General features: G+C 35.5%; 1 protein-coding gene across 1 annotated transcript in view; it reads left to right on the plus strand.

Annotated features, from left to right (window-relative positions):
* Megf9 (multiple EGF like domains 9) overlaps positions 1 to 26,701 on the plus strand; it is a 97,565-nt gene that overhangs the window by 22,793 nt on the left and 48,071 nt on the right. The window contains exon 2 of the mRNA XM_034502157.2: positions 22,397 to 22,598. Coding sequence (XP_034358048.1) covers positions 22,397 to 22,598 — 202 coding nt within the window. The remainder of the gene's footprint in view (positions 1 to 22,396; positions 22,599 to 26,701) is intronic.

Consider the following 26,701-nt stretch of genomic DNA (forward strand, 5'->3'; position numbering starts at 1 on the left):
TGTCTTATTCTAACTTGAGTGACTTTAGAGCTAATAAAGAAGAAAAATTGATCTACAACAGAGAACCATTCACAACTATGAAAACAACTCAAGCAAATAGTCTATTGGTGGAAGAACTTCTTATTACAAAATGTTCTTTTTAAAGTCTGGGATATTGGTTGCTCGGTCACAGAAGAGTCTGGACTGCCATTCATTAGCACCCTGGGTGTCTGAGCAGACCTGGATAGGAATGTACTGTTCGTTTTGAATGAGAGAAAAGGATAGAGAAGCTGCCTCAAACATTGCATCATCCAAGCCAAGTATTCTATTTGTTTGAAAAAAGCCATTGATCTTAGAGTGTAACCTCAGATACAAATAGGTTTCATTGTGAATGGGCTTATTTTTTCTTGTCTCTCTAGGTAAACAAAATTGGTTTATGTATGCTAGGTCTGGTGTTGTCAGAAAATTTGCACTTTGCCTATCTTTTTATTTCTGTTGAATTTTCAAGCCCTTGAATCTCATAATTACCCCCAACACTTTGCATACTATCCATTTAATAAGAATGTAGGACTGATGGAGTATGACTTTGAGATCAGCTCAGTTTTATATCTGTAATGTTTATTCCCCAGAGCTTTCCAACTGAGGGAGCCCAGCATGAACTCCTACTTTGGAAAATATCTGAGTGGGCAGGCCTGTTTGCCACATTACCCTCATTGTCTGTCTTTGTTTATTCAGCTGAAAAGCAGTACTTGCCTCTACATAGCCAGGCACGAATCTCCAGGTCTCAAAAGCTATTAAAGTGGGTAGGAAAATTGTTTGGGAAAGAGAAAATATGAAAATTGTTATTGGACATTGACATACTGTACAAGTGAAGGTACTTTCTTATGTGAAAAAGTGTAATGATTTTTGTGAATTATGCAGCCTGAATCTGAAAACATTTTTCTGAGCTGCTATATTAGGGTCTTTGCTTTTATATACCTTCTTACCTTTTGGATTAGATGCACTGATAACTTACTGACACAATTTATTTGTTTTTACTGCCATAAAAAGAACCCTAGGTTTTTAAGACACAGGCTGTCTTCAGGTACAGGTGATGATGATGAATTTCCTGTGGCCAGATTAGCAGGAACATATTCTTGGCCATTTTCTTTGGTTGTAGTTGTCTCTTAAGTGAATTATTTTAGCAGACTGCTAAAATTTCTTTGCCTTCATTCTTTCCCAGACATTTTCCACATTGTCTCCAGAAGTATAATTTTATAATGCAGATCTGTGATTCTTATATAAAATTCTCCCATGGCTACTCAGCCCTCACATGTCACCACTTCTGCTTTTTCTTCTTGCCCTAGTTACAATAAACTGTTTTAAAATCTCTAGGGTACTTTTTCTTGTCCCCAAATCATATACATGCTGTCTCCTCACCTTAATCATACCTTCTCATTCTTTGTTTCCAAGTTAAATGTTTCTCCTTCAGAAAGACTGGGCTATACTGTACTTTCCTTTAACACCATGTGAATATCTCCATATGGTATTTAACAGAATATATTATTTATTTGTTTTTCTTTTTTTCCACAAGACAGTAAGTGTTTGGAGAACAGGGACCGTGTCTACCTTCTTTGTTGTATCTACATTACCTAGAAATTATAGGCCCTATTTTCTAGCACAATGTGATTGAATTAATAAATTTTTGGTTTGCTGAGAATCCTTTCTTTGGTAAATGCAGAGAATATTTTAGCCCTCTGTTCTTGATCTTTTCTTCCTTATGTTCTATTAATATTCATTTTTTCACTCACTGTCAGTTTGGCAGAATCTGGAATCACCTATATAAAAAAAAAAATAATAAGATTCCAGGCACACCTGTGAGGAATTATCTTGATTAATAGGCTAGGTTAACCTCTGGCCTAGCCTGTAAGGAATTATCTTGATTAGGTTAATTGAGATGGAAAAACCCACCCACTGTGGGTGGTACCATTCCATAGGTTGGGTCCTATATTACAAAAAAAAAGAAAAGTGAGCTGAGCTTCTCATTCTTCACTTCCTGAGTACAGAAACAGCATGACCAGCTATGTCAAGCTTCTGCTGCTATTTTTTCCCTACCATATTATACTATTATACATAGTATACAACTGTGAGCCAAAATAAATCCTTCCTTCTCTAAGTTGATTTTGTCAGGGTATTTTATCATAGCAACAGGAAAAGAAACTGAGATACCCATTTACTCAAGTAAATATTACTTTAAACTTTTTGAACCACCATGCCTTCTTAGGAAAATTGTGACTATGCAATATTGGACTCCTGCAACAGAAGGAAGCCCCTGCTCAGCCCCTTTTCCTACACTGCTTTTCTACCTTAGCATTTGGCAATTTTTTAGCTACCAGATGAACTGTCCTTCCTGGATCATGGCATGTTATTGCATTGTTTTGTTTAATTTCTACATTTTGTAAAAATAAGACAACTGAGGCTCACAGTTAAGTGTTAGAAATGTTGTCTGGATTTTAGACATCCTAGCTTCAAAACTGGTCTGGAAAATAAGCATAATTCTCTTGGCTTAAGCTTCACTTAAGAGTAGGGAAAAAAGAAAGTGGTAGAGGTGAGCAGATACTCAAGTGGCAGCATTGAGACTCCCTCAAATCTTTGGTTGGCTAAGATGTGCATATAAACATACTGTAAAATGTTAGTTTTCCACTAAAACCCTTGGAATTTGCTAAAGTACAATTCAGTAGTATTATCTCAAGAACCTTTTCATCTTATACCTTGTTTTAAAAATCCATTTACTTATCAATGAACAGTTGAATTCTTATGCTTTGAAAGTGAAGCATCTTCCACAGTCACATGTGTTTGAGGACTTGATACACTGTCTTGGGAACCTTTAAGAGATGGAGCTTAGTGGATCACTGTAGTATAAGTGTTTAGGGATACACCTAATGCCTCTTCTGGCCCACACACTATGCTTCCTGATCCACTGAGATATCGGGAGACATGTGGCCTCATGTGCCCATGGATTGAGCTCATTGTTGCCATGCTTTTCCATGATAGGCTGTATTTACTGAACCAGACTCTAAAATAAATCCCCACTTCCTCAAGTTGCTTCTGTCAAGTAGTTTGTAAGAGTGACGAGGGAAGGAATCTTCTTTGTGGAACCCTGTTCAGATGGTCATATGGAAGATCTATTTTTAATTTCTTGAGGAACTGCCATACTGTGATGGCTAATTTTTATTGTCAACTTGATGGAATTTAGAATCACTATGGAAACACTTCTGTTCGGGTGATTTCAGAAAGGTTTAACTGAGCAGGAAAGAACCATTCTAAATGGTAGGTGGCTGGGGTACCTAACTGAAGGCAAGTTAAGCTGCACCATTCACAACTCTTTGCTTCCTGTTGCAAGGGTAGTGCTGACCAGCTGCTTCAATTTCCTTACTATAATACATTGCAATCCCTCAAAACAACAGATCAAAATAAATGCTTCTTGCTTTACTTTGCTTTGACAGTATTTGACAATAGAAATAAAGAAGCATAACTAATATACATAATATTTTCTTCCTCCTCCCTCTTACTCTCTCTGATGCTGGGAATCAAATCTGGGGCCTTGAGCATGTTGGACAAGCCCTTTTTTTTCTAATCAAATCATAATTTTTACTTTTTAACACAGGGGTTATAAACACAAAAAAGCAGGATGTGGGGAAGGGGATGACATAGGACATAGGAGCATAGGTGTTCAGGGGGAGTACAGATATCTTTCAGAACAGGGTATCAGATGGGTGAAGGTTCAGGGGACAGGTCACTATGACTCTGCCTATGATTCACTTGTCCTTATCTAAGTTGGTACTATCCACCAAGGCTGCCTATTTACAAGGCCTATGACTACTTGGGCTGGTAAGTTTCCACAAAAGCTGCCTGTTTACAATAGCTTATAGCCATCATTTTTAGTGTTTTTTCAAAGAGACCCAAGACTTTGTGTTGGCAGGCATGTTTGCCAGGCCAATTGCTGATTTTAGGCTTATGACTGATTTTAGGCCTTCAGTGTATAAGCAGGACTGCCCCTGACATCTCCTCCTTTCTCCAAGCATAGAAGGGCCGTGATGATTCTAATCTTGCCAAGGTGGGGATAGAGGCCTGACCTCCAGTAATTAAAGGGGACCTTGTAATGGCTCCAGTCCTCCTGTTCAGTGGACAAGCCTTTTATTACTGAGCTATATTCACCTGCCCCCAACCTCTTTTAGAGAGAATCTATCTATGTAGCCCAGATTGGGCTTATACTTGTGGAGCTTATGCTTCTTGCTGCTAAGTTCTAGAATTACAGAACAGTGCCACCATGCCCAGCCTGTCATACTATTTCTATAGTGTTGCACTGTTTTATAGTCCTACTGAGACTGTTGATACACGTGATAGAAAATAGGAGAAATGAAAGCAGAAATAAAGAATAGACAGTTTTGTTAGTATGAAGGACAATATCACTTAGCCAATTTACTTCTTTTTGATTTTTCTTCTAACATTCTCTGTTTCCAGGGCTATTATTTCAGGAAGAGAACCATTTTAAGTTATGGTTATCCACCATTGTTCACTGAGAATTTCTAAAATTACGAACTTTGATAGTGCCTTACCAATTATTAGGGGGAGCTTGAGGGTTGTGTTTTGCATTGTTCTCTGAAGGAGTTTATATAGAATGATGGTGACATGAAGCCTTTTTAAGACTTTTGATGTCTTTGTGATTCCAAATTCTTACTTATTTTTGAATTGTATTCTATTGTAATCTATGTTTTAGCTGCTAAAACTTAACATTATGACTTCTTAAATCTTAGCTTCCTCTTCAAGATTCTGTGTGTGTTGCTTAGGAAGTGGTTGAATTCCATCAATGTATGCAAGATGAGGAGCAAGTAATGCAGTAAGAAAGGGGCTTTCTTTTTTAATATGAAGTGTTACCCAAATGCTTAGTCATGATGATAAAGCAAAACACTTTGCAGTTTGTACAGTAGAACACTGCCAACAATGATCATACTGAGTGTTTGATAATACTGGAGGGTGGCAGCAGAGTGGGAAGAATTTTTCAGCTAGTTTGGGGAATTAAGAGGATTAGATAGAGAATACAACATAAGGATAGCCCTCTTCCAGTTCCAAAAAGTAGAAAAAGTAGATCTATTTAAATGTTCTTTGTAATGACTCAAAGCTCATGTTTTCTTATCTTAACTTCACAGCAATTAAACTTGTATCCACTTTGATGACTATAGAGGTATCCTTTCCACTTTGCAGTATTTATTCATTCAGAAATCAAGCAAATAGACTTGATTATATTGTATAACACAAAAGAGAAACTACTACTGTGCCAAATCCATATTTCAAAAAATGTTTTTTGCTGTTGGTTCTATCCAAACCTGAATTGTCCTTTAGACAGCTGAAGTAATTTACTAATAAACATATTGCCTCTAGTCTCTTTTATCCAGTCCTTTCCTTGCAGTGCTCCTTAAATTAATCTAATCTCTTCTGGACTCTGTGGCCATCATGTCTTGGGAAAATTATTTTCTCTGTGACACTATTTCATTGTTTTATCCTAAGATAAAGATTGTTCCCATCTTTTAATTTCCTGGTAAATTAACAATAACTTAGTGCATGTAGAATATATAATACAATGTATGGTATGTAATAAGGGAGTAAATAAAATAGTAAATAGTAGTAGAGATAGTTCCTGTTGTTTTTGCTTATATTATTTGGTTTTGCTTTTAAAGTAGAACTCTGGCTACCTGTTTCAATTTTATGTCAACTTGACACAAGTCTTCTGAGAGGAGGGAGCCTCAATTGAGAAAATATCTCCATAAGATTTGGCTATAGACAACCCTGTAGCATTTTCGTAATTAGTAATTTTTGGGGAAGGACTCATTATGAATGGTACCATTCCTGGACTAGATAAAAAAGCAGGCTGAGTGAGCCATGAGGAGCAAGTCAGTGAGCAGCACAATTCCATTTCATCTACACTAGCTCCTGCCTTCAGATTCCTGTCTTACTGAGTCCCTGTCCTGATTCCCTTCCATGATGGACTATGATATTAGTGCAAGACAAATAAATCCTTTCCTCCCCAGCTTTCTTTTGGTCATAATGTTTCATCACAGCAATAGAAAACCAAACTAAGACATGACCTTATTACACTGATCAAGAATTTTGAATTTTCCTTTGCTTATGACAAACCTTTCAAGTACTTTCTAGTGATTATATTGTAATCGTGTATAATCCCAAGTACTTCAACCAGATCTGATGAACCCCAGGAGTGTTCTCTAGCTTGTGATGCTGGGAACTTCAGTGGCAAATAATTATATGATCAAATGCAAACTTATCCTAGATTCAGAGTCCCAGGTAACTTTCTCCCTCTGTTATTCCTTACTTTTTGCTGCAGCCATGGTAAGTAAATTTTCTCCTTGCTCAGTTGTTTACCACTATAACTCCTGGGGTCTCTTAGGATTATATGATCTAATTTTGGTATCAAATACATATTTCCTCAGTAAGCTATTCGTTTAATAATAAGTTTAACAATTGGTTGCATGTGAGTGCTCAGCTATACTTATATAGTCTTCTTTAGGTTACATAACCAGCTGTTTTAGAACAGAGCTTTTAATTGACCTGTCTTTTTGTTTTCTTTGCACTCCTCTGAATGACTTTTCCAGGCATTACAGTGAGTAAATAGTTCCAGGCCTTTAGTTGCTCAGCTGGCTTCTGTAAACAAAGAGACTAAGGCAAATTCAGTCCAATAACAGAACCAATAAGTAGTACTTAAAATTGAAATTCTTTTTTTGTCATGTTTATTTTCTGTTATGTTAATAAGATTAAGACATTCATGAAATTATTTAGAGGATTTTAAGTATATTTAAATATCTCTGGTGATCTTTTTAGTCTACAATTCTTGCTGTTTATAGTTGTAACTAAAGATGCTGCTGTTCAGAAAGGTTCCTTATAATAAAAATATAAGGTAGAGAAAAAACTACTACTGTAGATTTTCTTTTGACTGTGTCTTCTGGTTGTCAAGCCACTCCACAATTAAGTATCAAGTATCTTAACTTACAAGCAGGCATGAAACTCAAGATTAGAGAGCAATAAACAGTGGTTTCAGATTTGACCCCAAGTCCCTTAACCTCATAGACTCATTTCTTTTCAGTGTTGTCTGAGTCTGAATTGCTGTTCAAATTCAATTTCTGTGTTTACTTTCAGCAACTACTTCAAACTCATTACACTCAGAACTACTGCGATCATGCTGTCAAAGAAAAGGCCCATGTACATTCAAAAATGATTACTAAGATGGAATAGTAACCCTGCAGATAGTAAGATTGAATACTCTTTCAGGCCTCAGGCAGTAAGTACTAGGTTAATCTTTTTAGTGCATTTTACATTTGATAATGGCATATAAGATTAACTAGAATAAAATAAATTCTTATTAAATAGAAAAGTTTTCAAATAGGCTTTTAAAATGTGTACAGTTAGAGAAATCGTAGAAAAAAAATGAGTGTCTAGTTTCAGTAGCAGGTTGTTAGTCCAGCTAATAAAATGAGGATGCATTTAAATAAAATAAAGCAATGACAGATAGTAAAACAAGAATGTGTGTCTTTGGCTTTCTGTACAATATATTAAGACTCATAAGTCAAAAGCAAATGCAAGATGCTCTGTGTCACCAGTTGAGAATTAATTTTGTTTCTTGAGCAACTGTTTCCTCCCACCCACCATTTGGTAATTATTCGACTTGATGTCACTTGCTTACATAGGGAAAGTAAATGAAAGAGATATATTGAACAGTACTAGGTAAATGGTCCATCTCTTATCTGAAGTAAAAAGTTTCCTAGCAAAGTGAAATGAACAAGAACATCAGAGTAAAACAAGTGTAAATGTGCCTACTGCGTCAGCCACTTACTGCAACTGTGGACTTAGGCAATTACTGCACTTCTTTACGTTTCAGTTTTTCTGATAATAAACTTAGGCTTGTAATCCTGGCCATTAAAGTTTGTGTGAGCTAAATGTTAATAAATAAAATGTTCAACAAAGTTTGGAACATTGTTGGTAATAGTGAATGGTAATTTTTCTCACTGTAATTAATAATGATAAGGCTAACAATGCTAGCATGGTTTTTATTACTATGACAAATTCCTGGGAGAAGTAAAATAAAAGGCAGAAGGATTTTTTTGGATCCTAGTTTTAGAGATTTTAGTCCATGATCAATTAGCTGCTGGGTTTTTTTTTGGGGGGGGGTGGTCTGTGCTAAGAAAATACATGATCATAGGAATATTCAGCAAAGGAGCAAAGAGGCCTGGGATAAGACACAGTGCCAAGACCATATCCCCATTTTGGCCCCAACTCTGAAATATTCTATGACACCCTCCCTCAATAATACCATTGAGTGACTCATCAGTAGATAACTCCATTGAAGTTACTGGAATAAGTTCATCCGAAGGTTTCTGAGTATCTGAAAACCTATGTAAACAATTACTACTTACTAATGCTTGATAGAAGGTATGATGGGAAAAGATCAGTTTTTACTTCTGCTGATAATAATTAAGTTGTTTACAAGTAATTTCCACAAGATTTATGTGAACCTTAGATAATATTTAGTCAAAATTGTATTAGGTGATAAAAATTTTGAATACATTAGTTGAAAAGTGAACCTGTTATGAACATAGTGGAGCATATGTCTTTGTTATTTGTTGGGGCATTTTCTGGGTATATGCCCAGGAGTGGTATGTCCAATTTTCTGAGGAACTGCCAGACTGATTTCCAGAGTGGTTGTACCAGCTTGCAACCTCACCAACAATGAAGGAGTGTTCCTCTTTCTTCACATCCTCGCCAGCATCTACTATCATCTGAGATTTTGATCTTAGCCATTCTGACTGGTGTCAGGTGGTATCTCAGTGTTGTTTTGATTTGCATTTCCCTGATGACAAAGGATGTTGAACATTTCTTAAGGTGCTTCTCAGCCATTCGAGTTTCCTCAGTTGAGAATTCTTTGTTTAGCTCTGTACCCCATTTTTAATGGGGTTATTTTGTTGTTTGGCGTCTAATTTCTTGAGTTCTTTGTATATATTCGATATTAGCCCTCTATCGGATGTAGGATTGGTAATGATCTTTTCCCAATCTGTTGGTTGCCATTCTGTCTTGTTGACAGTGTCCTTTGCCTTACAGAATCTTTGCAATTTGATGAGGTCCCATTTGTTGATTCTTGATCTTAGAGCATTCAGTGTTCAGGAACAGAACACCAACAGCTTATGGTTTGTAGCGTTTGTAGCTTTAAGCCTAAATGCTATGAACATTATTAAATGTATACCTAATATTACATATTAGGTATTATTCTTAAGAGTATCTTAAAATTGAATTCTAATTGTTTATTAATAACATGAGGAAATAAAAATGTTTTTTAATATGAATATTTTTTTAGGATTTATATTTAGGTATGTGTGTATCTGTGAGAGGATATGTCTCTGTGGGTTCTGTGAAGACCATAAAAGGACTGTGGATTCCTTGGAGCTAGAGTTATAGGCAGTTGTGAGCCACACAATGTGGGTGCTAGGACCCATGTTTGGGTCTACTGGAAGATCAGCAAGTGCTCTTGCCTGTTCAGTCACTTCTCCAGTCTACCTGATTTCGAATCATTGTTGACTTTGTATTATGTATTCTTTCCTAATGTCTTTGTGAGTGGTGGTAGTGTTTGTTTCCCAGGCTGACCCTACATTTGTGGACTCAGGTGATTCTCCAGAGTAGCTGAGACAGTATGCACATGATACTATGTCCAGCATAGGATCAGTAATATAAAAAGAGTTTGGTTTCTGGTATTGAATTATCTCTTGATATTATGGATAGTCCCTGACTTGATGCTTTCTGACTTTATGATGGTATGAAAGCAGTATGCATCTATAGAAACTGTATTTTAGATGTTTAATGTTGACCTTTTCCTGAGTGAACAATATGTGATTTGACTTTCTTATCATATGATGAAGATTGCTCTGATTTTGAATTATTAAACTTATAAGTTGTTATTTCCTGTACCTTCAAATATTATTTGAAAGAAACTTTTTATTTTTACATAAAATTTAAAAATTCCCTTACTGAGTACCCTACTTTTGTTTATTTTTATAATAATACTGTTAAAATTGAGATGAAGAATTAATACTAATAACAATAATATTTACCAATATTCACTAATATTATAAATGTTATTTGAATTTTAGTGTTTCCTACCAGGTTCCTTATTTGGTCATAGTTCCAACACAGCATCTCACATTGTGTTATGTGTCTCTTCTTAGATACCACCAATAAGAAATAGTTCTATCTGAGATATTCTTTATCTATTATGACCCAGATATTTTCAAATACTACTGATCGCTAACTTGTCCAATATTTGAGTTTGAGATTATGTGTATGCATGTGTGTACACAAGTGTGTGTGTGCGTGTGTGTGTGTGTGTGTGTGTGTGTGTGTGTGTAGGCCAGAGATTCATATTCATAAGACTTCCTCAGTCTTATGGGCACAGCCTATGTAGCTATCCTAGTTGTCAAAGTAACTGTCACTCACTAATTTTATTTCCATTCTTATTTTTAATCATTACCCTAGCTAAATAATAAAGTTTCTATTGTTTTAATTTTCATACTGGGGATTGAACCTAGAGTCTCATACATGCTAGCTAGGTAAGTGCTCCTGATGTTGTGCTGTCTCCAGGCCCTGTGATTTTTTTTTTAAGTTGAAAAGTTTATTTCTAAATTGGCTTTGTAGATAATTTGAAGCCATGGACAAAAGACTATTGGTATTATGCTTTAAGCTGGGTACCTTCTGTGTTATGGCCAGCTCTTCTGAATATAATATATATATATATATATATATATATATATATATATATATGTAAAGATTATATATATATAATCTTTATATATATACAAATAGGAAACGAAAAAGTCAAAATTTCACTATTTGCAGATGATATGATAGTATACTTAAGTGACCCTAAAACTTCCACCAGAGAACCCCTAAACCTGATTAACAACTTTAGCAAAGTGGCTGGATATAAAATCAACTCAAACAAATCAGTAGCCTTCCTTTACTCAAAGGATAAACAGGCTGAGAAAGAAATTAGGGAAATGACACCCTTCACAGTAGCCAAAAATAAAATAAAATATCTTGGAGTGAATCTAACCAAGCAAGTAAAAGGTCTGTATGACAAGAACTTCAAGTCTCTGAAGAAAGAAATCAAAGAAGATCTCAGAAGATGGAAAGATCTCCCTTGCTCCTGGATTGGCAGGATTAACTTAGTAAAAATGGCCATCCTGCCAAAAGTAATCTACAGATTCAATGCAATCCCCATCAAAATTCAAATCAATTCTTCATCGAGATAGAAAGAGCAATTTACAAATTTATTTAGAATAACAAAAAAACCTATGATAGCGAGAAATATTCTCAACAATAAAGAACTTCTGGGGGAATCATATATATATATATATACGTATATATATATATATATATATATATACGTATATATATATAATCTTTAGCATCTATTTCCTTGAATGGAGGCAGAAAGCTACACATATTCCTCCCAGGTCCTTGAGAGGCACTCACTGTACCTATTGAGTTTAGTCATGAAGCCCCCAATCTGGATTCCCCTTCTAAATTTGCTAGTCTTGTAAGAACAAACTGTACCAGCCTTGCTTTTGCCAGAAGAGCTCCTGGTAAACACAGAAAAGAATCTCTAGACTTATCCTGCTGACTCAGCTGCCGAGTTTCTCCACCACTGCTGAGCCCCCTTCTAATGCCAAGTTCCACATCGTGATGTTTTCTATCATCCTACCTTATTAATTAGAACTTTCCTGTAAGCAAGAGCTCTGCCTTCGACCTATTTTTTAAAACTTATTTAGTTATTCATTTAGATCACTTTGGCCCGTAACATTTAGTTGTTTCTAAACTGCTAGTTCTTTCAAATCTCTTTTTATATGTTGGGATTTTGGAGTAAAGACACAAGCCAGTAAAAAATTAAAATGTAGTAAGGACAGAGAGAGTTATTTGTAATTGTACAAATAGTGTAACTGTACATAACATTGCCTAATTCTAGATTTTAAAATGTTAAAATGCAAGTTTTATTATATCTATTTTGCCACAATTAGAGAAAAAACTTTATATCAAGGAACTAAGAAACCAATAAGTAAGAAAAATGTCTCTAATATCCATCTAGTGACAGTTACCTCTTTATACTTTACACTTTTATCAACTTTGAATAAATATTTAGCCTTGGGTTTTTCTAAATATAATTCAAATTAATTTTTAGTTAAACTCTAATTGTATTGTATAATTTATTGGTATTATAAAGGTTAAATAACATGGTGATTCATTTTCTATGATGTTCTATAGTAAAAAGATTGTTTTATATAGCCCCATAAGGGTATTTCTTCTCCTTCTTCATCTTCTTCCTCTTTCTCTTTCTTTTCCTCCTCCTTCTTATCTTCTTCCTTCTCTTTTTCTCCTTCCCTCCCTCCCTCCCTCCCTTTCTCTCTCTGTCTCTCCCTCTCTCATATGTGTGTGGGCATCTGTGTAATGGTGTCTGCAGTCCAGAGGACAGCCTTGTGGCCAATTATCTCCTTCCAACTTCATGTGGCTTCTGGGTATCAAACTCAGGTCACCATGTTGCTGACTAGTCAGTGTATAAGGTGCCTTTTGAGAAAATAAAAATGAAAACAAACCTAGAAAGTGTAATTAAGACACTTCTTTTATTATTCACCCTCCTTGCCCCTTTTGTGAGACCACATCTCACTATATAGCTCTCGGTTTTTTTGGAACTCACTATGTAGATCACGGTGGTCTCTTAACTTTGCCTGTAGAGTGCTAAAATTGAAGGCATAAGCCACCTCTACAAGCCCCTTTCTTTTTTTGTACAAGATTCTGTCATGTAGTCCAAAATGAGCTGCAAATTGTGAAGTTTCTGCCTTGATCTCCCTAGTCCTGGGATTTCAGGACATACTGACCTTGCTAAGAAAGCAGTGAATTGATGAATCCATAGAGTCTAGTTTGGCATCTATAACCAGAAAAAAACAGTAAGTTCTTTTAAATATATTGCTGTATGTGGTACTGGGGGTGGAACCTATATATTGGAGATAAGTGTTCTACCACTGAATTACATCTTCAGACCTGAAGCCATTTTAATATGGCTGGCTTTGCTGAAAGCATCTTATTTAGATAGCTGGGTGTCAGCTATCTATTACTGTGTGATAGCAAATCACCACAAACATCAGTCTTCAAACATAATTAGTGATTTATTTCTGTTTCTGGATGAGTTTGCTAGTTTCTTTTGGGCTTACTCAATATTTTAGTTTGCTTTTCTGTTGTTGTGATAGAATACTGACCAAAATGAACTTAAGGATGGGAGAGTTTATTTTGTTTTACAGCTCCCAGGTCACAATCCATCACTGAGGGAAGTTAGGACAGGAGTTCAATTAGGAACCTGAAGGCAGAAACTGAATCAGGGACTATAGAGGAGTATAGATTACTGGTTTGCTTATGTTTTGCTTCAGTGACTTGCTTAGCTGCTTTTCTTACATAGCCAAGGCCCACTTGCCTAGAGATGATTCTTCCCACAATGGGCTAGGTCTTCCCACATCAATTAGGACAGTGTGAAGGAGACATTTTGTCAGTTGAGGGTCTCTTTTCCCTGATTTGTGTGAAAATAAAAACAAATGAAAAACAGTATACTCATGTTGTTGCATTGTTGAGTTTAGTAGAAATAGTCTAAAATGGCCTTATTCATGTTTGGTGCCCCACTAGGGATGAGTGGATAGCCAGCTATTTAATCTGTCAAATTTTCTTAATTTTTTTTAAATTAGATTTATTCATTTTATTTTATCTGTCTTTTGCTTTAGTGTGTGTATATGCACTGTGTGTGACTGGTGACTGCAGAGGTCAAAAGAGGACATCAGATCCCTGGAAATTGAGGTTAGGAATGGTTGTGAACTTCCCTTGCAGATGCTGAGAATTGAACCTGGCTCCTCTGCCAGAGTAACACATGCTCTTAACTGTTGTGATATCTCTATAGCCCCCGTTTGTAGAATTTCTTATTGGATAATTGTTTAGCTCAGATATCTGAGCTAATTTAATCTGTCATAAATTAATGAAGGAGAAGATGTAAGATGCACCAAGACCAGGTTTGGAATTGTCACCTTACTTATACTACATTTATAAGGCCAGATAGGGGTTTCAAATAGACTCTGTCTTTTGATGAGTAATTACAGCAACATCACCTTGCAAAAGAGGTGTGGACACAGGAAGAATTCATTAGGAATCATTATTATAAGGATCTACAATGATAGGAACACAAAGAAAGGGTAGGAATTTATATAATAAGTCCTCCGTAAATAATCAAAGAACCGTTGAAAAGAGCAGGTGTGAGAATTTAGGTTAGTATGTACTTAACCTGTGATGGTTCATGTACTTAACCTTGAAATTCTTGGTTCACTACCCACATCCACCCCCTGCAAAAGAAGAAATAACAAAAGGTTAAAGAGGTATATGACTGAAAAAGGCTTATGTTTTGCATCAATATTTTTTGAGAGAACATTTTCAGTAGTTCAGAAAAGATTATAGAGCATTAAAGAAAGAACATGTGATGAAGAAAAAGAAACAAGTCTGTATTTTAGTTTGAGAAATTTTATTTGAAAGATAAATGTTTGTTATATGGGCCGAGAGATTAACAAAAATATGTTTTAGGTTCTTAGAATACATATTTAAAGGTAGAATCTGTTAAAAAGTAAGAGATTGAAATGTGTAATTGGAGGCAGGGAAGAGAGGCTAGCATCATGGAAGAGCTGGGAGAGAGTGTGATAAAGAGCACAGTTAAGGAATCAGCTAGTTCATCTTGAAGGAGCTGGACAGTCTGAAACTGCAGATAAAGGTAAGTAGACAATCAGAGGAAGAGAAATAGTCTATGTCCATGACACTGGAAATAAAATTATTTGCATTTCATAACAGTATTTTTAGACTTTCTAGGATTACTATGTAAGTCATTTTCTCAATTATATAGTAAGGTTTTATAGTCCAAAAGCGGTACATGTAGCCAGAGATAATATCTTTTATTTACTTATTTTGTAATGATTTATGATTATGCTCAGGTCACACACATAAACACAAATGCATGCACACACACACACACACACAGAGAGAGAGAGAGAGAGAGAGAGAGAGAGAGAGAGAATGTAAGACTTATGAAAGACCACAGAGGAAGAATGACTTTAGACATATGACTTTAACTGGTTATGGTTTTTTCTAATAATATTTGTTAATTTCTCTGGTCCTGGATAGTTATATGATTTTTTTCTTTTTCATGGTATCAAATTTCTCATTCAAAATCCCCATATCTCAAGATTGCAGTAGATAACAAAGGAGACCATTGGTGTTATTTCCAAGATTATGTCTTATACATATAGCAGATACTCAATGACTGGTGATATCATTTTCATTATTGGTAGTAAAGGCTAGCTTTTACCTTTTTAGACCTTGTCATCTTGTCCCATTGATTAGATGAATTTTCCTTGAACTGTGGAATTCTGAGAGTGAGCCAGAGGTAAGACACACTAATAACATAACCTTAGCATGAAACAGAAAAATTTCTACAAAAAGTTCACTCCTTTATTCACAAATGTCTACAGTAAAATAAATTAAATGTTTTGCTATAAAAATTTATGGTTGGGAAGTTTTGTGGCTACATCTTTATTTTTAAAAGGAAATTTTGGAGGATTTCTTTACAAGTAGTGGCTTTTAAACTTTTACATTTCCGTGACGCCTGTTTTACTCAAGAGACTCATCAGCTTTAAGATTGTTTGCCAGACTTTCAAATATTTATGACCCTACCCTAGCATAACATAAACATGAAATGGAATTTGAGTATCAGTGCTATGTTAAAGTAAGATACTTTATTAAAGAAAAATCTGGTGATTGTTACTTTTCCTTAGAATGAAGACTTTCCAAGGTTTATTTTTTTTAAATATACAAAAAGGAAACATAGTCCTAATAAAAAGTACAGTTTGAAGCCCAGGATACCTATAAGAAATCAGGCCTGTGGTCAAAATATAAGCTTTCAGGTTTACATAGTAAAAATAAATAAATAAATAAAAACAAAAAATGGTCATCTTATTAAAAGCAGTCTACAGATTCAATGCAATTCCCATCAATATTTCAACATAATTCTTTACAGATCATTAAGGAGCAATTCTCACTTTCAAATGGAAAAGTTAAAAAAAAAAAAAAAAAAAAACCTTCAGGATCGCGAATACAGTCCTGTACAATATAAGAACTTCTGGATACATCACCATCCCTGATCCCAAGCTGTACTACAGAACAATAGGGATGGTATTCGCATAAAAACAGACAGGTTGATCAATGGAAAAGGATTGAAGACCTAGAAATTATCCCACATACCTATGCACACTTAATTTTTGACAAAGAAGACAAAACTCTACAATGGAAAAAAGGAGCATCTTCAAGAAATGGTGCTAGTCTAATTGGATAGCTGTGTGTAGAAGAATGCAAGTAGATCCATACTTATCACCCTGCACAAAACTCAAACCCAAGTGGATCGAAGACCCCAACATAAAACCAGATACACTAAATCTCATAGAAGAGAAAGTGAGGAATAGCCTTCAACTTATAGGTACAGGAGTCAAGTTCCTAAACAGAACACCAATGACTCCAGCACTAAGATCACCAATTAATAAATGGGACCTATAAAACTGAAAAGCTTCTGTAAGGCAAAGGACACCACTACCAATAGGACAAAACATCAGACTACAGAAAGGGAAAAGATCTTTACCAACTCTACATCCAACAGAGAACTAATATCCAAAATACATAAAGAAGTTAAGAAGTTAGACACCAACAAACCAAATAACCCAATTAAAAAATGGTGTACACATCTAAACAGAGATTTCTCAATAGTGAGATCTTTAATGGCCAAGAAGCACTTAAAAAAAAGTTCAATATCCTTAGTCATCAGGGAAATACAAATCAAAATGACTCTAAGATTCTAACGTACATCTGTAAGAATGACTAAGACCAAAACCTCAGAGGACAGCTAGTTCATGGTGGCAAGGATGTGGAGCAAGGGAGTTGAACTGCTCCATTGCTGGTGGGAGTGCAAACTTGTACTGTACAAATCAACTTGGAAGATTCTCAGAAAATTGGGAATAGTTCTATCTCAAGACCCAGCTATACCACTCCTAGGAATATATCCAAAAGACAGGGACACTTGTTCAACTGTGTTTGTAGCATCTTTATTTGTAATAGCCAAAAACTGGAAACAACCTAGATATTCCTCACCTAAAGAATGGATAAAGAAAATGTGGTACATTGCACAGTGGAATACTACTCAGGTATTAAAAACAAGAACATCATGAAATTTGCAGACAAATGGGTAAAACTAGAAAAGATAGTCCCGAGTGAGATTACCCAGACCCAGAAAAACACACATGGTATGTACTCACTTATAAGTGGATATTAGCCATAAAGTACAGGATAACCATGGTTCAATCCACAGACCCAAAGAAGTAACAAGGGTCCCAAGGGATGATGCTTGAATCTCACTTAAAAGGGGAAATAAAATAGACATCAGAGATGGATGCAGGGAGAGAACTGGATGAGACAGAGGTAGAGAAGGGAAATGGCCTTTAGATGTGTGGAGAGAGAGAGCTGGCAAGAGAATGGAAATTAGTTGTGGGGGGTGCATCTCTAGAAGAAGCCAGAGACCTGTGACAGGAAGGCTCCTGGGAATCTATGGAAGTGACCCTACCTGAGACTCCTATCTGTGGGGGATAGAGATATGGAGCCTGAAATGGCCAGCTCTTGTAGCCAGTGGAAGAAGGACACCAACCCCCCTACAAAATCTTTGGTCAAAAATTTGTCCTATCTACAAGATGTGCACAAAGATGAAGCAGAGATTGAGGGAATGGCCAACTAATGACTAGCCCAACTTGAGACCCATCCCATGGGTGAGAACCAACCCCCGACACTATTAATAATACTCTGCTATACTTGCAGACAGGAGCCTTTTCTAAGAGACTTAATCCAGCAACTGATGGAAATAGTTGCAGAAACCTGTAGTCAAACTTTGGGTGTAGCTTAGGGAATCTTGTGGAAGAGTCAGGGGAAAGAGTTGAGGGATCCAGAGGGGTCCAAGTCATCAAAAGAAGACCTATGGAATCAACTAACTTGGGTCTATGGGGGCTTGCAGAGACTGAACTACCACCAAAGAGCATGCATCAGTTGGACCTAGGTCCCATACACATAGGCAGCAGATGTCAGCTAAGTCTTCATGTGGATCCCCTAACAACTGGAGGGGAGGCTGTTTCTCATTTTATTTGCCTGCCTTTGGATGCCTTTCAGCTAGCTCAGCTGCTTTGTCTGGCTTCAGTGGGAGAGGCTGTGTCCTAGCCCTGCTGGGAGTTGATGTCGCAGAGTGGTTGATACCTATGGGGGACCTAGCCTTCTCTGAGAAGTGGGAAGAGGGGTCTGAGGTTGGGACTTGAAGAAGAGGAGGAGGGAGGTTGTGATCAGAATGCAAAGTGAATAAATAAATTAATAATAACAATAATAATAAAGAAACGCTTGATGTACAGGTGTGGGATGTAGTATTTTTTTTATTTTTGTCAGTCCTTTTCCCTCCCTCCTCAGTTTGAGAAACTGGAGAAATGGTTATTGTAGGCTCTTGGGAAATGGTGACATTGTGTGTAGGACACACTGAATATACTCTGAGTTGTTATACTAAAATGATTTTCCTAGTCTTTGTATGAACTGAGTTAGACTTTTTAAAAAAAATCTCAAAAGGAAATAAATGTATAAAAAGTGGGACAGTAATCCTATGGATCTTTGTCTTTCACCTTATCCTCTCTCTACATACTAGCCATTATAATCTAAAACTTAAGACTTTTTACTTCAAGTATATTTCTTAGTATCTATGTTTGAATGAAATGTTTACTTTATGACAATTATTTTACTATTATCAACTTAACATTTCCTTTCTCAGAAATTTACATAGTAAATAGACCAAGGGCAGCTCTTCATTTCATTATTCAAATCTTTGATTTACTGCGTTTATAGTTATTTCTATTCTATAAAGTCCTAACACACTGCTCTACAAAGTTGCTTGAACCTTTGAACATCACTGGTAATTCTAAGATTTATAACGTTCAGAAAGGACTTTAAAAGGAAGCACATAAAAAGAGCATACATTTACTAGGTTCCAATAAGTTGCCTAGGTTGGCCTCAGATTCATGATCCTCCTGCACGTAGAACAGCTTGGGTTATAGGCATGTGGTACCACTTCTAGCTGAACAAAAACATAGATGATAAAAGTTGAATGGAGAGAAAGAAAATGCAAGTATGTAGTGGGCCTCCAAAAGGTCAGTTATATATTCATGAGGATAATGTCCTCCCAGAATACGTGTTTGCACAAAAAGAAGAGTTACAGGACCTCCAAGACACCCCTCCCACCCCCGCAAAGCCAAGGAAGTTTCATCTCTTGATCTTTGATAAAGGGACACTTGAAGAAATATGCTGTTGGGTGTGTAGAGTTTTTCCCCTAAAACTTGAAGGCTTTGCAAGATAACCTGCTACTCACTTGATAAATAGTATTCTATATTCAGTTCTCAGAAGTGGAATGAGCTTTTGGCATATCATCCATACTATTCATGATTAGCTTCTGTGACTTCACTTCCATACTGTCTGCCCTGGTGACTTACCATTAATGTGTTATTAATGTATTGTTTTGTATTGTTCTGGTGTCTTTGATTTCACCTCATTAAAAGTCAGTACTTCCCCTGTTGCCTTGGGCATCCAAAAGTTCTTCATATTACGTTTATCAACTCAAATTGCATTTTTTTTCATTTCATAAAATTTTCCACTAAGTTGTTTGCACTATTTCTGTATGGACTCCTATCTAGTTCCACATGAATGTCTAGAATTGTGAAAGGTCTGAGAATTTCCTTACAAGCTAACAAACTACCTTGACATAATATAATGGATGCTCACACTGTTTTATATTTATTGTAGTTGTTTATATCTCATTTATTGTTGGCTGTTTTATTTGAAGACTGTCACTGAAATAGAGCCCAAAATTTTGAACTATAAAAGATGCATATACCCCCCCACACACACTTGCTCTAGCTTTCTTTCCTTTATTATTTTGGAAAGATTATCGTGATATTACATCATTGCCATTCCCTATCATTGGATTGGGTTTTTTTTTTTTTTGCTCAAATATTTTATTCACCCTGTTAATGTTAGGATGACCTAATAACACAATACCAAGGGTTTCTAATCAAATCCAGGGTGTATCATTTCTTATTCTTGAAACTTCTGTCTTAAATCCTACTCTTCACATCACTATATCATAAATATACATATGAGTGCTGCATGTAACTCACTATATATAGGATATTGTAAAAGTACTAATTTTGTTTTCTAGATATTATTCATAAATGATCTCACCCATAGAGCATATCAAAGCTGTGGCCTATGAATTTACAATCTGAATTACATTTGTGCTATTTTGTGTGGTATCACCACTCTTACATTCACTTTATAGTACTTTAGACCCCATTCTGGGACTGTGACACAATCACTCCACATTGTCTACAGATGAGAAAGAAAAGCAAAGGAGAGTAACTAACTTGCCTAAGGCCATAAAGTTAGTAAGTTCTTAGACAATATGTTAAATGTTAGCTGACTTCTACAGTCTCTTTGTTTTATTGCCTCTTTAAACTACATTTGTATGAGAGTTACAGGAAGTAGGTCATATTTTCTTTCTGTGTTGAAGTAAATTTCAGCTTTTTCTTGAATTTCGGTCTAGCAGAGGTCTTGCCATGATAGGTTTGCAAACCACTAAATATAGCTTCATTATATATAAAAAGATTACCCAGATAACAAAGTGTGTGTGTGTGTGTGTGTTTTTACTGTGGCTTTCATCCAGCTAGGAAAATGTTCCACTGAGTTACAACCCCCAAGCTAAAAGTAAAAATTCCAAAAATCCCAATTTTTAGGTAAAGCTTATTCCTTTCCTTAATCTTGGAACTAAAAAATGTTTGAACACTCTATTAAGTTTTATAGTTGACTACCCATGCTTGAAATATAAAAAAAGAAAACAAATTATCCACTAGTATATTCATTACATCTACAGATTAAAAGGAAATGGAAGAAATGAACTGATATCAAAGCTTAGAAACTGAGAATATATGGGAGGTTGGCCAAATGTGACTTTTGTGTGGAATCTTTTGTTTTTACTTGTGTAGACATACTATTTTTAAATTCTATTTCGTTCTATAAGGTACAAAACTAAACACCTTTATAACTCTCTGCGTAAGACTCTGGATTTGCTGCTACCTGGTAAATTTTTTTTGAAATAATTAAGAGTAATATTAAGATTACTTTCCTAAATTAAATTTTTATGAGTATGCCATTTTCTTAATGCTTTAACTATTAACAAATATAAGTTGTTTTTGACCCAGCTTGTCCCTATTTTTGAATGAAAGAAGCTGATCTGTAGAATATATACAACATTTTTTTTCTCCTACAGTTCGTTTAAGGGACATCTTTTGTACAAGCTTGCAAAGTCTTCTGTTAATATTGTATTAAACTCTGTTAAAAATATTTTTTCTTTGCTAATATGAGTAGAAGTACTAGTAAAAACCTTCTAAATGAGTGTTTGCATTCAAAGGCTAAACCTGGGGGCTTCTAAATCATTTTCATCCAAAAAACTGTTTGAAATCTACTTAAAACATTTAGGTTCTTAATAACTTAATTTAGAAAAGAGAACTGAATTGTGATTGGTTTCTGATCAGGGTGAACTGGTACTTTCTTCTCTGGGCTTATTGTTCACTTTCCTCCACTTATAGTTTAATTCTCCATTTCTTCTTTGATGGAACATTGAACTTCCAGCTGCGACACAGTTTTATACGACCTTGTATAACTTACTGGATTTAGTTACCTGCACCATAGGCCTTTGCTGCTCATGGTAGGGTAATTTATTATTTACCATGTTGTCATTTCCAGCATGTCCTCCAAGCACCATGCAAATAAGCCTGCTCTTAGAGGCCTTTAGTTCAGAAGCATGCATGAGTACACTGCAAACACACCACACACACACACACACACACACACACACACACACACACAACACAGGCTTAGAATAAGCAGTAGATAGTGAAGAGAACTGGAGAGGAAATTGAGAATGTCAGCTTTATAATTATGAACTATACATGTGTTATGAATTCTGCTGTATGTATTTCCTAATTTAAATAAACTGCATAGTCTAAGAAACCAAAACTAGAGTTATTTTTTTTCTAGTCCTAACAATCTATCACAAATTTTTTTTTTTTTTTTTTTTTTTTTTTTTTAAAACAAAAACTAGAGTTTGATGATGGCTTTCTTTTGTTTTCAGGATATATGTGTAACTGTTCTGAGGTTGGCAGTTTGGATGTAAAGCACTGCAACCAGACCACAGGGCAGTGTGATTGTCATGTGGGTTATCAGGGTCTTCACTGTGACACCTGCAAAGAGGGCTTTTACCTGAATCACACTGTTGGTCTTTGCCTGCCATGTCACTGCAATCCACATGGAGCCGTTGGCATCCTCTGTAACAGGTAAGCAGCAGAGTGTGGGTGTGAAGTCAGTCTTTTCTAATCTCGTAAGGAAAAACTGTGCTGGGAAACTTGGAGGAGTTGGAAGAAGAGAATAGAAGGTGGTATGACTAAGACTTCATATATATCAAAGAACATAAAAAAGGCTACCCTGTGGAGAATCAGTTAGTTAATTACAAGAGAAAACCACTGTGCTATCTATTGATTTATACAATGTTTTGTATACTTTAATTCTGTGACTTTGGACATTATACTTATTGTCAGGATTATAAAGCTTTTGTTTATTTGCTTTTTGATAGGTTCTGTAAGGTTTTTTTGAAATAAATCTTGCTGAAGTATTCTGTTCACTGGAAGGGGTTCCCTTTCAGGCATTTCCACTGGAATATCTTTATTATATCTCTTAACATATGACTGGATATTAAGGACACATATACTTGGTTTACGTTATTCTATTATCAGAAGTCTGAAATTTCATATACTCTTTATTGTTTGTTTGTTTTTATTTTGCTTTCTTTTTGAAAAATATTCATTGTATGTAGGGGAAGGGGGGTGCCTACCGTTGCACTCATGGAGGTCTGAAAACAACTTACAGGAGTCAGATCTCTGCTTCTACCATATGGGTCCTGGGAACTGAGCTTAAGTCATAAGGCTTTGTGGGAAGGACCTGTACCTACTGGACTGTACCTATTTTTTTTTAAGTGAGTGGAAAGTTAACTTTATTTGGGGAAAGGGAAGGAAGACAAGAGAAAGAGAGAGAGAGATCAAATTAAATTATCTTCTATTTGGAAGTGACTTAATCTCCTGGTACCATACCACATTATGAAAGTAGTTATTCTTTGATTTTATCTAAGTGAATACCTAGCTCTTTGTGGACCTCAAGCCAAAAAGCTGAAGAGACAGCCTTACATAATGACAAGGGCAAGAAATTTAGAGTTAATGTAACCTGAATACAGACCCAAGATCTGGTACCTCTTCTGAACTGCACTGTGCTATTGGCAGATTCTCTCATTTCAGTGACTCAGTTTCTTCTCAAGGTTGATGTAAAAGCTGAATGGGTTGTTATATATGTTATAAATGTTCCATATGTTACAAATGGGTGTGGCACAGACAAATCAAGAGATGGAGACCTGTAAAAGCTGAATGGGTTGTTACATACGTTATAAATGTTCCATATGTTACAAATGGGTGTGGCACAGACAAATCAAGAAATGGAGACCTGTCTTTATTTCTAAGGCATATTGTTGAATTAAGTAAGAATTTTTTTAAAAAAATTTAATTTTAAGATATTTTAATTAATGGAAAATTTTATACATGCATGCAATATATTTTTATTATATTTATCACCCACTCCTTGTGATGGAATATTTAAAGGAACTTTTATAGCTCCTTGGTTAAAAATGTGCTTTAGAGTAAGTAGGTGGTGGTGGCACATGCTTTTAATTCCAGCACTTAGGAGGCAGAGGCAAGCAGATCTCCAGATTTGAGGCCAGCTTGCTCGACATAGTGAATTCTAGGACAGCTAGGGCTACAGAGAGAAACCCTGACTCGAAATACAAAAAAACAAAACACATTGGTAAAGTGCATTAGATTTTACCAATAGGTATTTTAGATGCTTTATAAATCCTATTGTGTTATTGTGTAATATTACATAATGTACTTGAATTAAAACATAGAAAGAATTTGACTGAGAAGTTTACAATTTGAAATGAAACAATGATGAATGTTTATGATTTTTAGTAACTTCAAAGTTGGTCTTAATCTTCACAGCAACTCTTTATATGTAAGTTAATAGGTCACCAAAATATTAAGTGGCAGAAAAAGAATTTCAAGTTAGGCTTTCCAAGTCCAAGTCCTGGATTTACCACCATGCTATATGTCACCTATAATGAGAGGATTGATAGTCTTTTTTGATATTGAGACTATAGTACCTTTTTTTTTTTTTTTTTTTTTTTTTTTGAGAAAAGATTCCACTATGTAACCCTGGCTGGTTTAGAACTCTGAAAACAAGATGTCCTCAAACTCATGGAGCTATATCTGACTTTGTTGTCTCTATATCTGCCACTTCTGCCTCTGCCCCTCAAGTGCTAGCATTAAAATTGTGTGCTACTTTCCCTGGCCCCATGTAGTACTTCCTTACCATCCCCCAAATACATAGGCATACAAGTTATATTCACTTACTTTTATTGTGGTACTGGCAACTGAACACAGGGTGTTGTACATGCTAAACAGTACTCTGGCACAGAGTTACATCCTCAGGTCAACACACCTACCATTTTAAACGGCAGGATGCTATCAAGCATATGAAGTAAACAACATTGCTATTCTTATTACATTGCAGGTTGGAACATTTACATGGGTAGTAATTGGTAAGACAGAAAGTTGCTGCCAGAATACCTGCATTCTAGAGCTAGAGTACATATTCCTGTCTACTGTGATGATACATCTTTTCTCAGAAAGTCAAGTGCTGAACCAAAAGAGTGAGCATAGCGTTTGTTAGATCTGATGTTTGACTAAAGCACTCAGAGCACTTGTATTATTAAAGAATTTCTTCCAGTTGTCTTCTGATAATCAGATCCTGACCCTGGTAAGATAACTCATGCTAAATCAGAGCTAATCTCAGTGTGTTGTTAGTAGAGTTAGGACTTAAAGATCAGCCCTGTGAATGGGTGTGTCTTATGTGATGTTTAATTGCTTTCTCATTGCATTAGCACCTTGGAGTAGAAGAAAAATGACTTTTTCTCTTACCAGGAAATGTATAATCTGTAAGACTAAAGGTATAGACTACTAGAAAATAACACAAACAAGTGTCTAAATACATGCCTGGTTTGTAAGCAAAGCATTTTAACTACCGAAGGCACTGAGATGTGTGATTTTGGGTATGATATAGGGAAGTAGATAAATAAGACATATGCAGGGAGGGAGGCCCAGAATTCTAGAGAATTTTCTAAAATAATCCAAGAAGATGTGAGATCTCTTCCCTTTATGGTAGCTAAAATCTTTTGTCTTGATCTTTCTGTTCTCATTAAAAATGAATAGAAATAAGAGTTCTGTTCTGACTCACACATTGAAGGTCTATTGAACAAACAACTGACTTTAAAAATTCATTTTCTCATTCTCTCTGTCCATATGTTTTAGTGGGAGTTGCTCCTGTGAGGGTAGATTTTGGCTCTAGGAGCCAGATGTGGGTTGAGCAATGTCTTTGTGTGCAAACACAAAGTTCTCTATGTACTGATAGAAGGTCGTACCCTGTGTTAGTTTTGGTGTTCTAGTCTGTTTAACTGGAAAAAGTTGGTCTGCACCATTTGAACTTTTATATTTTTGCTTTTGGGTCACATTCCTAGTGTTTTCCTGATTCAGATTTTGATCTTTCATTAATTAAAGACACAATGTTTTATCCCAAAAGAAGTCTGCTCGCAATGTCCTGAATGTCAGATATATTTCTTAAGATATTGTCATATCCAAAAAAGATATTGTCATATCTAACTTTAATGCATTAATGAAAAGTATCAAAATATTCATAATAAATTAGAATACATAATTCTGTATTTTAAATTATGTTAATAAGGTAATTTCTATGGTAATCTAATATTCCTCTCCTGAAAATCCATTTTATGTACAATATAGAGTATCTTGGAATATATATTACTTTGCTTTTTCAGTTATTGGATGATGTTCCAGATCAGAAGGCAGATTATAAGTATGTCATAAACAAAGGCCAAAATTTATCTTAAATAGAAAAATTACAGACGCTTTCAAGACATTTGCCTATATAGGGCACTAAAAATTTTTTTTGTGTAGTGTTTAGGAGCAACAGCTGGTATAAAATCATGCTTTGTGAATGCAGCTTTCAAAGATTTAAAAGGAAAGCTATTTAATTGCTAGAAACAGTAATGTGGGAAGCTTTGTCATTTCAACCACTCATTTTTCATGTAATTCAGGCATTGCATTTGTAACCCATATCAAAAGATATTATCCCTGTTCTCAAGAAACTCATAGGCTAGAAGAAGAATACCTGTGAAAACCAAATGTTAGAGCTTGTAAAGTATACAAGTTATTTCAGGAAGTTCTTAGGAGGCAATTTACGTTGGAAATGGAGTTTGAAAAGT

This window comes from Arvicanthis niloticus, chromosome 5, assembly GCF_011762505.2.
Source record: "Arvicanthis niloticus isolate mArvNil1 chromosome 5, mArvNil1.pat.X, whole genome shotgun sequence".
Lineage (NCBI taxonomy): Eukaryota > Metazoa > Chordata > Mammalia > Rodentia > Muridae > Arvicanthis > Arvicanthis niloticus.